General features: G+C 48.8%; 1 protein-coding gene across 1 annotated transcript in view; it reads left to right on the plus strand.

The window, feature by feature from the left end:
- Positions 1-2,453: 2,453 nt before the first annotated feature.
- Positions 2,454-13,977, plus strand: part of LOC135810328 (thimet oligopeptidase-like) — a 30,151-nt gene continuing 18,627 nt past the window's right edge. Inside the window, exons 1-12 of the mRNA XM_065323816.1 lie at positions 2,454-2,585; positions 3,104-3,232; positions 4,890-5,127; positions 7,185-7,257; positions 8,102-8,168; positions 8,756-8,795; positions 11,049-11,124; positions 11,329-11,460; positions 12,337-12,374; positions 12,719-12,834; positions 13,395-13,449; positions 13,648-13,695. Of these exons, the coding sequence (XP_065179888.1) occupies positions 2,515-2,585; positions 3,104-3,232; positions 4,890-5,127; positions 7,185-7,257; positions 8,102-8,168; positions 8,756-8,795; positions 11,049-11,124; positions 11,329-11,460; positions 12,337-12,374; positions 12,719-12,834; positions 13,395-13,449; positions 13,648-13,695 (1,083 nt within the window). The 5' untranslated portion in view covers positions 2,454-2,514. The remainder of the gene's footprint in view (positions 2,586-3,103; positions 3,233-4,889; positions 5,128-7,184; positions 7,258-8,101; positions 8,169-8,755; positions 8,796-11,048; positions 11,125-11,328; positions 11,461-12,336; positions 12,375-12,718; positions 12,835-13,394; positions 13,450-13,647; positions 13,696-13,977) is intronic.

A 13,977-nucleotide genomic window follows, 5' to 3' on the forward strand; every position in this document is an offset into this window, starting at 1 on the left:
CGGTCGTATTCTCATCAAGCGGCTGGGCAGTGGCAAGGTGTGAGCTTCCATACATCTGCCATAGGCTAGTAGCCGCTGGCTTGGCAAGTACTGTACACGAGTCTATATTCTACCCTATTTAAAAAAAGTTATAATAATTATTATGTACAAAGTCGAATTGTATACACACGCTTGTGAAAGAGACCGACGATGCTGGGCGGTGGAAAAGTCTCAGCTTCCATGCACGTATCTGTCATCGGCTAGAAGCAGCTGGCTTGGCAAGTACTATACACCAGGGAGTACGCCCTGCTGTACACGAGTCTATGTTCTACTCCATTTAGCTGAAGTTATATTTTGCACAAAATGTACAAAGGCGTTTGTGAAGTAGACCGAGGATGCCGTGAGTCCGCCGCTGCGTTGGTAAGGGATGGATACGAGTGACAAGTGAGCAGATGTACAAGGTAGACTTGAGTAATGACTCTACAACTGAATACACACTACCAGATAATAGTCATGAATACATACACATATGATACAGGTGAGAGAGAGAGAGAGAGAGAGAGAGAGAGAGAGAGAGAGAGAGAGAGAGAGAGAGAGAGAGAGACAGAGAGAGACAGAGAGAGAGAGAGAGAGACACACACACACACACACACACAGAAAGAGAGAGAGAGAGAGAGAGAGAGAGAGAGAGAGAGAGAAAAGAGAGAGAGAGAGAGAGAGAGAGAGAGAGAGAGAGAAAAGAGAGAGAGAGAGAGAGAGAGAGAGAGAGAGAGAGAGAGAGAGAGAGAGAGAGAGATATGACAGGCGCAGAGAGTACCCAGCCAGTCTCAGCCAGCCCTACGTCAGCAAAGGCAGCCGACTCAGAGTCAAACATCACTGCTACGCCACAAACCACTAAGCCCCAAGACATAGGTACACTGCATGGCATGGCCGTGTCCTTAATCCTCCATCTCACACATCTCATCCTTTTCGTCGTCATCGTCACTGTCCGCTGCACGACGACGTCCGCGGAACTTTTTCCGCGCGGAAAACTTGACGGTGGCTGGCTGAGTGGATGAGCCTCCACTGACAGTAGTTGAGGATGCATCCTGTGTGCCAGGTTTATCATCGGCATCAACATCAGCATCAGCATTCTCAGTGAAGGATAACACTTGATCTGTTGAGGACGTGTGGCTATCGCCACCACTGCCGCTGCTCGCATTCGAGTCCGCTGATGTCGCTGCGCTCGCGGCGAGCTTCGTCTTGCGATCGGCCGCACGGCGAAACACGACGCGACTGGTGTCCACGCCCTCGTCCTCCCGTGCCATCTCCTCGTCGTGACGGCGACGTATCTCGGCAAACAGCTGCGCCGCGCCGGCCTTGTTCTTCTCCTCGTCGCTCAGTCCCGCGTACGGCCCCTCGGGATTCTCCTCCAGCGAGTACTTGGTGTAGCGTTCCGGGTGCAGGACGTGGTCCGGAGTGCTGCGGTGAGTGTTGTTGTTACGTCGCTTTCTACCCGGCGGTACCGACAGGCCGGCGGCTGGCGCTTCGAAGTCGTCCGCACCCTGTTTGCGTTTGTGCGGGTTCGTGCTGCCAGCGCCGTGGAATGCATTGCCGTCGACATCGGCATTGCGGCTGCCCGAGGGTGCTGCTGGACCACCAGCCCTGCGTGCTGGCGCCACGTATGTACCACCCCTGCTGCCTCGTGGAGATTCCCGACCAGTCACGTGATCGCCTGTACCTGCTCGACCTCCTCGACTGGCTGATGTAAATGAGGAGCCTGATGTCGCAGAGGACTCGAGCAAATCATCAGGGATGTCCGTGGGTAAAGAGGCGCTCGGCAGGGAGCCGAATACAGCCGCTGCTCGCGACTGGAACGCTGTGCTCGTCCCCTGCGCAAGAAACATCCGTCCACCGCTGCATTGCTTTTCCTGCTCAGTCATTCCAGTGCCTGATCAAGCAACGTTCAAATCTACAAAAATCCAGTTCAAAGACTTCTTCCAAAGAATCCAACAAACAGCAAACAGAAACGATTGTTGAAGCAGGTATGGTACGAACAAGACGGAACAGAGCGGAACAAGTCGTGTGCGCGTGAACGAGACGCCGCGCCTGCAAACAATACGAAAGTTGAAAGCAAACCACCTACAGAAAACAAAATAAATTGCTTTTCTTCGAGTTTGAAGTTTGCCAGCAGCTCAAACGGCTCGTGGGACAGCTACGAAGACTCGTACAGCCTAGCGAACATGCGAAGGGGATTTACCGGGACTGCTGAATCTAATGAAACTCGGGACCGAACCCTGAAGTCCGAGTTTACAGGCAAAACCGCCTAGGAATGCGGCGAGCTTCCCCAACACCAATCTAAACGTGTTGCTAAAACCGCACTAAAATGACTCAAACCAGACTCAAACCTTCGAATCCGCGTGAATCGATCGCAAAGCACACTTTTTTTGCGGAATATATTATTGCTGGAAGAAAGAAGAAAGAAAGCTAGCTGTATTTTTCGAAATGGAGGAAAGTTGTTTTTGGAAATAGAGATTTTTTCCTGCAATTCTTGGAATGCATCTCCTCCGTTCTTTGATCACACGTAGCTCTGCTGTCAGGAGCGGCTTGCAACATCAACATCAGAGGTACGCGACGAGGGGTCGAACTGACCGGTTTGTTTGGGTCGTTTGGAATCGGACACACCACGTGGAGTTATTCTAGATCGTTTTCATGTCGGAGTATGCAGGCTACATGTCGATGAGCATGCACATGAATTCCATTCTCGCTAATAATTCGTATTTCATCTCATGTTTGGTTCTGCATGTCCGTGGTTGGTTTCACCCTCACTTCCTTGTATTGGCTATTTTCATTATGTGTCATGAAGTGCAGACAGTAAATACAGTATTCTGCCATGCGAAATTTATAATCAATTTTGTTCTATTATTTCTCAAAATATTGCATAAACTAAACTGCTAGTTCTTATGTCATTGACTCAAGTGTTTCCTGGGATAGCCATACCGAGGATGATGTAGTCCATATTTTGAAGTTTCAAATTATTAGTCACTCCCCACTGCTTTATCTAATGCCGCTCATCCTATCATCTCTTTGACGATGTGTGTGTGTGTGTGTGTGTGTGTGTGCGTGCATGCGTACCGGAATCCAGGTGTACAAGAGCATCATTGCGTACTCTCTCCGTTCTTTCACCGAGACGGTGTTCTAGCTCTACTACTGGCACCACTCTTCACCAACAAACCTGTTCTTCTGCTCTCACACTCTCCTCATCACATATTGGGTAAGTGATAATGGCAAGAAGAAAACCAAACACCTCATCATTGAATGTACCCTAAATTACTGCGAGAACGCCCCAGCATCTTGTCCTTCCGCGGTCCTGTCGTGGGGGTGGTGTCCTGTTTGTAGCTCACACGACATGAACCTTGTACACACACTGCACGTTGTGCAGTCAATCCGTTCTCAATTTACCTTTGAGCGGACGCGAACTCCACAAATAAACCCGTTAAGTGTGACCTTAGTACACTAAGCCGTTCTCACATAGTACAAACTTGGTTGCACTCTGCCGTGCGGTTTTCCTTTCCCTGGCTGTAGAGTCAAGGTGCGGCGCTCTCGCGGTACTCCACAGTACATGTGGCGTAAGGCCTGTGGGGATTGCCCTATTAAACATTTAATAAATATATTGTGTCATAATCATGACCTGTAATAGGGTAGCCAGTGCAGGCTAAATTTTATTTTTCAAGGAAACCCTTCGAAAATGGTACCAATCGATTCAGCATGGCATTTTCATTCCTCCTGCAAAGTTTCAGCTGATTTGGAGTCATGACAAGGACGCTATGGCGATTTGAAGATCGAAAAACTTCAGTTTTGTTTGTCAAGAAGAAAGGCCATGATCGCACACAAATCATACAACCCGTGTGGCACAATGATTTTTGAACGAAGTAGATCCGCGGACCCCGTGCTTCGCGCATGCACGCATGCATACTGCACAGTACAGAGGCTTTTTTGAACGCAGATATGTAGTTCTTTGTCTTCTTCGAAATGTCTTCCAAATGCGTGGTGCTGGTGTTGTTCTCAGCTTCGTCAAGGCAGAATGCAGCTGCATGTGATGCTCCTGTGTGTTCATGCATGTTCTCTTTTCGCGTCTCGACATTGTAGCGTCCAGACTCAGCTCGACTGGAGAAGATTGAGGAGACTATGCTTTGATCTACATGGAAAAATGATGAAATCTGGTAATTATCGTCGGGCGCTAAAAAGCGCTGGGGAGCATGGGGCTAAAACTTCGTAGCAGTCATCCCTACCATGACAGGCATCGTCTGGTGTATGTTCCATTCTGTTCCCAACCACTACGGGTCGTCTGCGAAGCTTTCTTCCTCGCCTATTCTCGGACAGATCGTACGTCTTCGCACTGTATCTCTCGTCTCCCTCAACGGATCAAAACACGGTTTTCGCCAGGACGAACACAAACCCCCAGATTTCGTGGCGGCAACATCTTCGAGTAGGGAAAAGCTAGCAGCTAACCAGGAATCACCAACAAACACGTGTAATACTCAGTGTGATTTGCGACAGCTGTCATTGTGCCGTCGCACCATGCATGTACCATGCACGGGAATGGAACACGGATGAGTCGTTTTATTACGACAGCCTGCACTGGCTAAATAGGGGTCTTTTTGTCCAACGAGTGCGCTGTTATCAGTACGGAGGCTATGGAAGTAGAGCTGCCAAAAACAACACTCAAATCACAGGCAAGAACCACTGAGATAAGTAGAGCTTCCGAAACAATACTTTAAAACCAAGTCAAACATTGGCAACAAACGAAAAAGGAAAAAAAAGCAGTATGACTTTTTTTAGTGACTTTTTTTAGTGACTTTTTCAATTCTTGCTGCTGCTCTCGCTGCTTCTGCTGCTACTGCTGCTGCCACTGTGTTTTGTGCTATCAGGCAATCCCGTTTCTTCACAAGTACCACTCCAGTGCTAACAGCACCCACATCATCATCATCAGCAAGCATGTCTGTGGCACCGGAGAAGATTGACAGTGCCGTGAGGTTGCACTGGGCGGATATCAGCGCTGAGAGGATCCAAGCCCTGAGCGACGATGTCATGGCCATTGGCAAGGGCATGCTGAGCAAGGTGTCTGCCATTCCGCTCACCGGTGTTACCTATGACAACACCATACAGGTATGTCTTGAACCACGCGTCCGTCCGTGTGTTAGCTATAGAATGGGCTTGGGTTGGTGGGGACTGGGGAGGGGGCTGGGGTCGTCTAGATATGTGCAACTGGGTGTATGTGCGTGTGTGTGTGTTGGGGGGGGGGGGGGGGGGGGAGGGTTCGTTTGAATAAGTGTGTGTAGGGGAGGGGAGGGGGGGGGGGGGGTCGGTCGGATATGTGCAATCGGGTGTATTTGTGTGTGTGTGGGGGGGGGGGGGGGGGAGGGGAGGACAGAAGGTGAAACAATCTTTGATGAGAAACTACAGGTCGTGCCTTTCCGCCGGGTTGCTTCCTCCGTATGAGATATTTTGTAAGACAGGTTGTGCTGGGATAGGGGAAAGGAGAGCAGACGAAGAGAAGATTATGAAGCAGTGTTCCAGAACACTGTTCAATGAGAACAACAGTGGTGGCTCCTTCCATACGATATGTACTGAATCACTGTGTTTGTGGGGATCTGGGAAAGGAGAACAGGAGAGCAGACGAAGAGAAGACGAGGTAATCTTCAATGAGAACTACGACGGTGGCTCCTTCCATGCATTATGTACCGAATCGCTGTATGGAAAGGTGAGCAGAACTACACAAGGTGAAGCAATCTTCAATGGAAATTGCAAGTTGTGCCTCTCCGGTGGTGCCTTCCATATGAGATTTACTGGATTACAGTTTGTGTAGGTGTGTGGGAATGGAGAACAGAACTACAGTGGATGAAGCACTCTTCAATGAGAAACTGCGACGGTGGCTCCTTCCGTACAAGATGTACTGTATCACAGTTTTTGTGGGGATATGGAAAGGTGAGCAGAACTACACAAGGTGAAGCAATCTTCAATGAGAAGCTACAAGTTGTGCCTCTCCGGCGGTGCCTTCCATAGGAAATGTATTGTATAGCAGTTTGTGTAGGGATATAGGAAAGGAGAACAGAAGAAGAGAAGATGAAGCAATCTTCAATGAGAAACTGCACACCGTGCCTCTCCGCGCCTGTTCTGCGAGTGCAGAGTAGAGCAGCAACATTGTATTGTAGTACACGGCGATTGCCTGCAGGCCTGGCCGCTTCCAACTGCTTGTGGTGATCGATGACGGTCCAGTGGATGAGAGCGACTCACCACTCCGCAGCTCGCCGCACGAAGTCCACGTCCGTGTTGAACTCCTGTTGTTGCCAGGTTCGATGCCCGCTAAGAGATCCCGGCTGAATGAATGGGCTTATAGGGTACGCTGGATCGCCATTATGTACGTAACAGTGGCCATCCGGTACTGCAGTTGCTTGAGGAGTCAACTCTCTCTCTCTTCCTCCCAGTGGAGAGTTCCTGGTGTTGCTGAGTAAGATGCCTGCTGAGAGATGCCCACTGGATAAATAGACCAGCAGGTTAAGCTTGCTGGCCATGTGGGTGGCAGAATGCGGTACTGCCGGTGTTCTACAGGGTGCGCTCGGTGAAATCCGACCCAAAGTGCTAAGCTTGGCGCCCTGAGGCAGCTTTTATTACATCAGTGTATCTGTACATGTGCACGTTCAGCCGCATTCGTGCCGCTTCCAGGGCGTCACGGGCCGTGCAAGCTGAGGACGCCAAATACGCACTCTGGGTCGGATTCCACTGAGCGCAACTGTAGGTGCACACTCTCTCCCAGGACGTGTGTGTGTGCATCGTGACAACAGCCTTCAGCATGGCCATAGATTAGAGATGCAGGTACATAGCCTGCATGTGGGGCACAGGGGGGGGGGGGGGGGGGGGGCATGTGCACCCCCCTAAAAAATATTTTGACCTATGTTCAGCATGCACATATTGACCATGATGACATGCACCAGCCATTCTAGGCTACAGTACACATATGGTACAGCTGCCATGTACCCCCCCCCCCCCCATAAGAGGGGGACCAGCTACGCCCCTGTGTGGTGGGTGATGAATCCGTCAACTGTGCTGTCACCGGCTGAAACTTCAATCCCCGGATGTTTGTTCTGTTCTCATGATACGTTTTCGTTTCGGTGACTACGGAACATGCTTGTGTTCCATCTCTCTGTTGCTTTCTGTGGCTCTAGGTCCTGGAAGATACGGAGCGTGAAATGTCCACCATGACCAGTATGGTCACGTTCCCTTCTAGTGTACACACAGGTATGTGTGTGTGTGTGTGCGTGCGTGCGTGCGTGCGTGTGTGTGTGTGTGTGTGTGTGTGTGTGCCAGCTAGTTCGGTTGGTGGGTACACTTATGCCAGATAGTGTTGGGCTTGTTGCCAACGGGCTCGGCTGCTTGAAGGTGTATTGTTGTACCTACCACCTTTGTTGGTTTCAGGGTTCATATACTTTCTATTTGAAGTATACATACCTGTTAACCATGGACTGCTTCTGGCTAGATTAACTCTTGTGTAATCAATGGTGCTAGTGAAGCTTATATCAGATCCACTCTGATTTAGCCACCCACACTAGTACCAAGTATTACCTTCACTGGGGGCAGGGGTACCTGCAGTTGGATCCCGGGACGGATACCCTGATGCCGTCAATCCTTTTTCTGCACCTTGTCCTCACCCACTTACTGAGGTGTGGTGAGCCCATAAGTGGGATCATTTCAAGTCCACCCTAGTTTGGGGATTTCAGGGGGTGTCGGCCGTTGGGTGGTTCAATGGCCAATTGAGTCATCTTTCCAAGATTCCTTTTGAGTCTCTCTCCCCTCTCCCGGGGAGACCCACGTGACCAGTTTTGGCAGTGGGCAAGTACAAGTGTGTGTGTGTGTGTGTGTGTGTGTGTGTGTGTGTGTGCGTGTGTGTATGTGCTGCACCACGTATTCTAGTTGGTTGTCGTTTCTGCCGACTTTAGTGTTCTTCTTCGTCTTGTTGCCTTTGTCCTTCTGCTTGTTGTTATTGCTGTTGTTCTTGTCGCGCTTTCCACCTCTCTAATATCTCTATTTTACAATGGTGTCGTTCTTGTTGTCATGGTGTCGTTCTTGTTGCCATGGTGTTCAGACAAAGACGTTCGAGACGCCAGTACGGCTGCAGACAAGGTTCTATCAGACTTTTTCGTCGAGTTGAAGTAAGTGCCGGTGTGTACGTGCTTGCGCAGCGAAGTGCATAGCTTTTGAGCAGTTGAAACAAGTTTTTTTTTATTATGAAGGGTCCGTTTTAATTTCTCACGGATCATTCACGAGATTTTGTCAATTTTTTGAACAAAAGTAAAAAATACAACCAAAGGCAATTGGAGAGGACTATCTTTCAGAGATTTTCTGGGAAGCGCTTTCAAATTTCATCTCCGCCTTGCCAGTAACTGGCGAAAAGCAGTCAAAATGTCCCCAAAATGTCCCCTCCCCCCTCCCCCACACACACCACCACCTTACACCTTTCTTTGCTTTCCGTTGAATTTGCTGGTGAGCAGTGTTGCCAGGCATCTGCCAGGCCGCTGGGAGTTGAGCTGCGCTGATGGTACCAACCAATGCATGGATACTGGGCTGTCTGGAGAGTGAGAACTTACGAGTCTGATTGTCCTTGGCTTTTTCTTGATGCGGGTGTTTGAAACGTTGCGAGCGTGCCTGTGTGAGGAGGGATTATTCAGCACCAGTGCCTCGAGGCATAGCTGTAAATTGATTATTGTCTTCTCTCTTCTGGTCATGGTGTGAATTTCAGATGCAACAAGGATGTGTTTGACCGCGTTGTTGCATTCAAGGTATGATCGTGTCAGTAACGCATTGATTCTGCAAGATAGCGGTGATACCTGTTGTACATGCCCTGTGCATTGTGCTGGTCGATGACTGTGTCAGTGAAGTCTGTACATCATGTCTAAGCTAGCGGTGGCCACCGAGTGCTGGTTGAGTGCTAGTGAATTCTTGAGCCCGATTGTCGGCAAGCAAACATATCTACAGGTACTTGTGCCGTATGTCAGCGCCTTTAAAGCCATGGCCTTATAATCGAACACCGCTGCTTTCCTAGCTACAGTGAAACCTGTCTAAGGCCACCCCTCAAGGGACGAGAAAAAGTGGTCGCCGTGGCCAGGTGGTCTTCTTATCCAGGTTCAGACTTCAGTGGGTCACGTGACCATATTCACATGTGATTCATCATTTTGATCAGTACATCACATGTGCACACACCCATGCTACTCTTGCACGATTCATGTGCCTGGGGTCCTCAGACCTGTCAAATGTCGTGCGTGCACCATGTAGTGATGTACATCTACACTTCCTGCTCTGATGTGTAGATCTACCATGCCTGGTGCACCATGCAATCAAGAGTTCATAACTTATAGTTTAATATGAACTCTTGATGCAATGCATACATTTTACATGGCTAGCACTGTGCAACGCGGTCGCGGGTGGGTGGTCGCCGGTCGCGTTGAGCGAGTGGTCGCCTTATCCGAGGTGTTTTGAATGTGAATGCGTCCGTGACAAGGAAAAGTGGTCGCCATGGTCGAGTGGTCGCCATATCCGAGTGGTCGCCAGTACAGGTTTTACTGTATTTTTAGATGCAAAATGACTCACCCACTACCCCATGCCATAAAAGTCAAAGTCCACACAGAAATTTCAATCTAAATCTACTTGTTCATCCTTACTGCTGGGCTGTACGTTTGTCAGCATAGTACTTATTCCTTCATTTTTGATTTCATTTATGAAGCACATGGCTTTATGACCAAGACTGGTTTTATAATCGAATATACCGCCATGGCTTTAACCTTTTGAGCACGACGCTACCTGAATGCCGCCCCACGTCAACACCTGCAAAAATCGCGTTTTTCCTATGAAAGTAGTAGCTGTTCAAGGATCGATAACTTTACCTTTCTTTGGACGAATTCCACGATCTTGAGCTTCCTGCAAAGGTCTTGAGACGAGGAACAAAATAGTTCCAAGCTCAGCTCGGAGCGACACCAAAAGCCCATGCTACAGTCTGGCAAACTTGACGCACGCGCTCGACAGACTTGAGCACGGCCAGGAGATCAAATCCTCAGCCGCCATTTCACTCTCCTTGCTCGTATCGAGCTCAAATTTTTTTGAGGGCTCGCCAGATCCGCTGCCATCATTTGAATCTAGTTTCCATGGCAGCAGATAGCGCGAAAATGATCGAAAATGGAAAATACGCGTTCTGCAGAGTTCGCAAAAAAATCGATTTGAATTTGCCGTGTCGAGGCGCATATCTCAACAACCCGGGGTCGTATCGCTTCGGCGATTGTTTCTATCGCAAGCTGAGAGTTTTCTCTTGCAGATACATATTTCGATCGTGAGAATCGGCCAAGAATTGACCGAGTTACGATAGTTTGAACTCACGCGGTTCATGCAAATCGCGTTTGTACGCTTTGTACACTCACGACGTAATAATACGTCATGCGTGGGTGCAGTGACACTGTACGTGACGTATTAATACGTCATGCGTGCTCAAAGGGTTAAAGGTGGGGACATACGGTATGTTCCATTGCACTGTATTCTGGGCAAGCACTCGTGTACATGACTGCCATTCATCATTGTGTGTTAATAGTACTGAAGTAGAGAGGTTCTGCAAAACGAAAAGTCGAACGAAGTTTCGCGACAGGCCTTGCGAAAATGTGTACGAATTTTCGCACGAACTTGTGTTCTGCACATTTTCGTAGTTTGCACGCGCCAAGTGCACGTACGCCATGATCTGATCTCACGAAATTTCCCAAGAAAGTTCATTTCGCGTTCCCTGCAAAGTTGCGAAAGTTCGTGCGAAGTTTCTCACTTCATGACGTAGAGAGAAAGTTTGTACGCATTTTCGTTTTGCAGAACCTCTCTATTGTGTGTCATTGTGTGTGGTTGTGTATCGCTGTATGTCGTGTATCGTTGTATGTCATTGTGTGTCCTTGTGTGTTGTTGTGTGCTGTTGTGTGTATTGCTGCATGTCATTGTTTGTCGTGTTGTATTGTGTGTGTGTGTGTTTACATTCACTGGTGACTTCTGAACTGGCACATTCATAGGAGAAGTTCTACGATGATCTGTCGGAGCAGGGCAAACGTTACGTCAATTTCTACATTCGCGATGGACGCCGCCTCGGTACGTTCTAGATACCGCTTCGCTCGTGCGTTTGTATGTGTGTGCGTGCGTGCGTGCGTGTGTGTGTGCGGCGTGCATGCGCGCGTGTGTGTGTGTGTGCGTGCTCGTATGTGCGTGTGCATGCGCACGTGTGCATGCAATTGTATGTTTATTTGTCTGTATGTGTGCTCGTAATGTCATTATTGCTGGCATCCCTCTCTGCAGGTCTTCATCTGTCTGAGGAGATCCGCAAGCAGGTGCAGGGCATTGATCAAGACCTGTCCAAGCGTGGCATCGACTTTGTACGTAACCTTGCAGAAGATAAAACCGAGCTCACGTTCACCAGAGAAGAGCTAGGTAAGGAATATGCAACCTCGTTTATGCATACCGTACCTTGATTATGCAAACCTCGATTATGACCCCCCCGGGCTTGTAACCAAGCACAAGTCCAGTTTGGTGGTGGTTTTGGTGGTGTTTTCCTAATATTCTTGGCCATGCCATTGTTCATGGTCAAAATCGCAGTTCTTCTTGCAGCTTCTGTTGAGTGGTGGTGGCTTAGAGTACACTTTAGACTCTGCTCTTCTTTGCTTTCTTTGTTTTTATGCTGGATGACGTAATTGGTCCAGCACCGGAAAAAAATACCGTACTCACTTGATTAGAAGCCCCTCTCGAATAAAGTCCCCTCTTGAATAATAGCCCCCTACAAGGACTGTTTGAAAAAATACAAGCCCCTCTCGAATAGAAGCCCGTACTACTCTTCGCAAAGCATGGGGTGACCAGGTAGTGCCATGTATGAAGGTCAAGTGTGCAAAAAACATCTCGTGCATGTTCATATTGGTACATGTCCTGGTCGACGTAGTGTGTGCAAACTAACTCGGGGCCGAGTTGCTGTGAATATGAAAGTTTTAGAGATTCGATTGGAATACTGGTATGGAATGAAACAATGAAAGCCCCTCTTGAATAGAAGCCTCGTCAAAATTGGTATTGAACAAATAGAAGCCCCCGGCTTCTAGTCGAGTGAGTACGGTAGTGCCCTTTCTTGAATAGTTCCCCATCCAGGGGCACTAATCGCACGTGTGAAAAAAAGCTACTTGACAAATCTAACCGTGGGTGCGACTGTGGAATGGTACTGTTTCCGATGTACATTCTATCTCTTGGTCAGCGTTGCTGTTCCTAATGTGAATGTGTATATTTGTGTTTTCCTGTTCCCCTGGTGCTGCTGCTGCTGCTCAGCTGGCATGCCTGATGATTTCATCAACTCTTTGGAGAAGGTAAGCGTTGAAATCTGCGTTGTTCTTGGTTCTCTTCAAGTTCATCAAAGAAACCTTCTTCACCTTGAGTATTTGAGGAATATTTTACTGAATACTGATGTTGTTCTTGCTGCTTCTTGCTTGGCTGCTGCTGTTGGTGGTGGTTGTGGTGGTCCTGCTGCTTCTCCCTCTCTCTCTCTCTCTCTCTCTCTCTCTCTCTCTCTCTCTCTCTCTCTCTCTCTCTCTCTCTCTCTCTCTCTCTCTCTCTCTCTCTCTCTCTCTCTCTCTCTCTCTCTCTCTCTCTCTCTCTCTCTCACACACACACACACACTCTCTCTCTCTCTCTCTCTCAAACCTATCCCCAGACAGACGGTGGTGATAAATACACGGTAACAATGAAGTATCCGCACACTGTACCGATGGCTAAGGGTGCACGCAATGCTGATACACGCCGGCAAATGAACATAGCGTTCAACTCACGGTAAGCAAGCCAAGACAAACTATTGAACTCGATTACATCGTGGCCATGTGGATACATGTCGATATGGCCGTGTCTTGGCAGTGCCTTGGCTGTGTCGATATGACCGTGTCTTGGCTGTGTAGATTTGACCGTGTCTTGGCTGTGTAGATATGACCGTGTCTTGGCAGTGCCTTGGCTGTGTCGATATGACCGTGTCTTGGCTGTGTAGATTTGACCGTGTCTTGGCTGTGTAGATTTGACCGTGTCTTGGCAGTGCCTTGGCGGTGTCGATACGGCCATGTCTTGGCTGTGTCAATATGACCATGTCTTGGCTATGCGGCTATGCCTTGGCTATGCGGCTATGTCTTGGCTATGTAGATACAGGTATGCGGATATGTGTGTACATGTATTATGGATACTGTGTCTCAGGTCTTTGCTGCAAATAGTCATCTGATGTGTTTTTTTAACACGAAACTCAGAGTCATGATAACGATATTGGTCTCTGTTGCTCTGCCTTGCGTATGTGGATATGGCCATGTCTTGGCTATTGGGCTCTGTGGATATGTGTTGTGTGGATTCAGGTGTAAAGATGAGAACACAAAGATTCTCGAGGAAATGTTGGAGCTGAGAAAGCAGGTATGTCCAAGGTAGTCATTGTGTGTGCGTGCGCGCGCGCGTGTGTGTGTGTGTGTGTGTGTAAGTGTGCGTGTGTGTGTGTGCGCATGGTTACGTGCGTGGGTGGGCGTTCCTACGGATGCGGAAAAATCAGTCCGACTCAATTCTAAGGTCGTTCTCTTCTTGGGATGTGTGTTCGCCGCTTCTGGTTTTCTTCAGAAAGCATCACTTTTATCTTATCCTTCCTTCGCTGACTACGTTCTGGAGGTGAGTACCTGTTGTTTCTGCTAAGAGTACCTTTTCCGTGTGTGTGAGGTTGGGGTTACCTGTTCTCCCTTTCTCTCCTGGTATCATGTCTAACATTGGGTGTGGCCCAAGCGAAGGCTAGGCTCATGCCGACGGCAACGCGAAAGGGCTGATGATGTGTGTGTGTGGGGGGGGGGGGGGGGGGGTAATGGTGCGTGCCTGCGTAAGTAACACCCGATTGGCATGTGTTCTCCCAGAAATGCCGTTTTTTAGTCTACTGTTTCGTTTCACTATTCTCCTTCC

The sequence above is a fragment of the Sycon ciliatum genome, chromosome 2 (genome assembly GCF_964019385.1).
Source record: "Sycon ciliatum chromosome 2, ocSycCili1.1, whole genome shotgun sequence".
Taxonomy (NCBI): domain Eukaryota; kingdom Metazoa; phylum Porifera; class Calcarea; order Leucosolenida; family Sycettidae; genus Sycon; species Sycon ciliatum.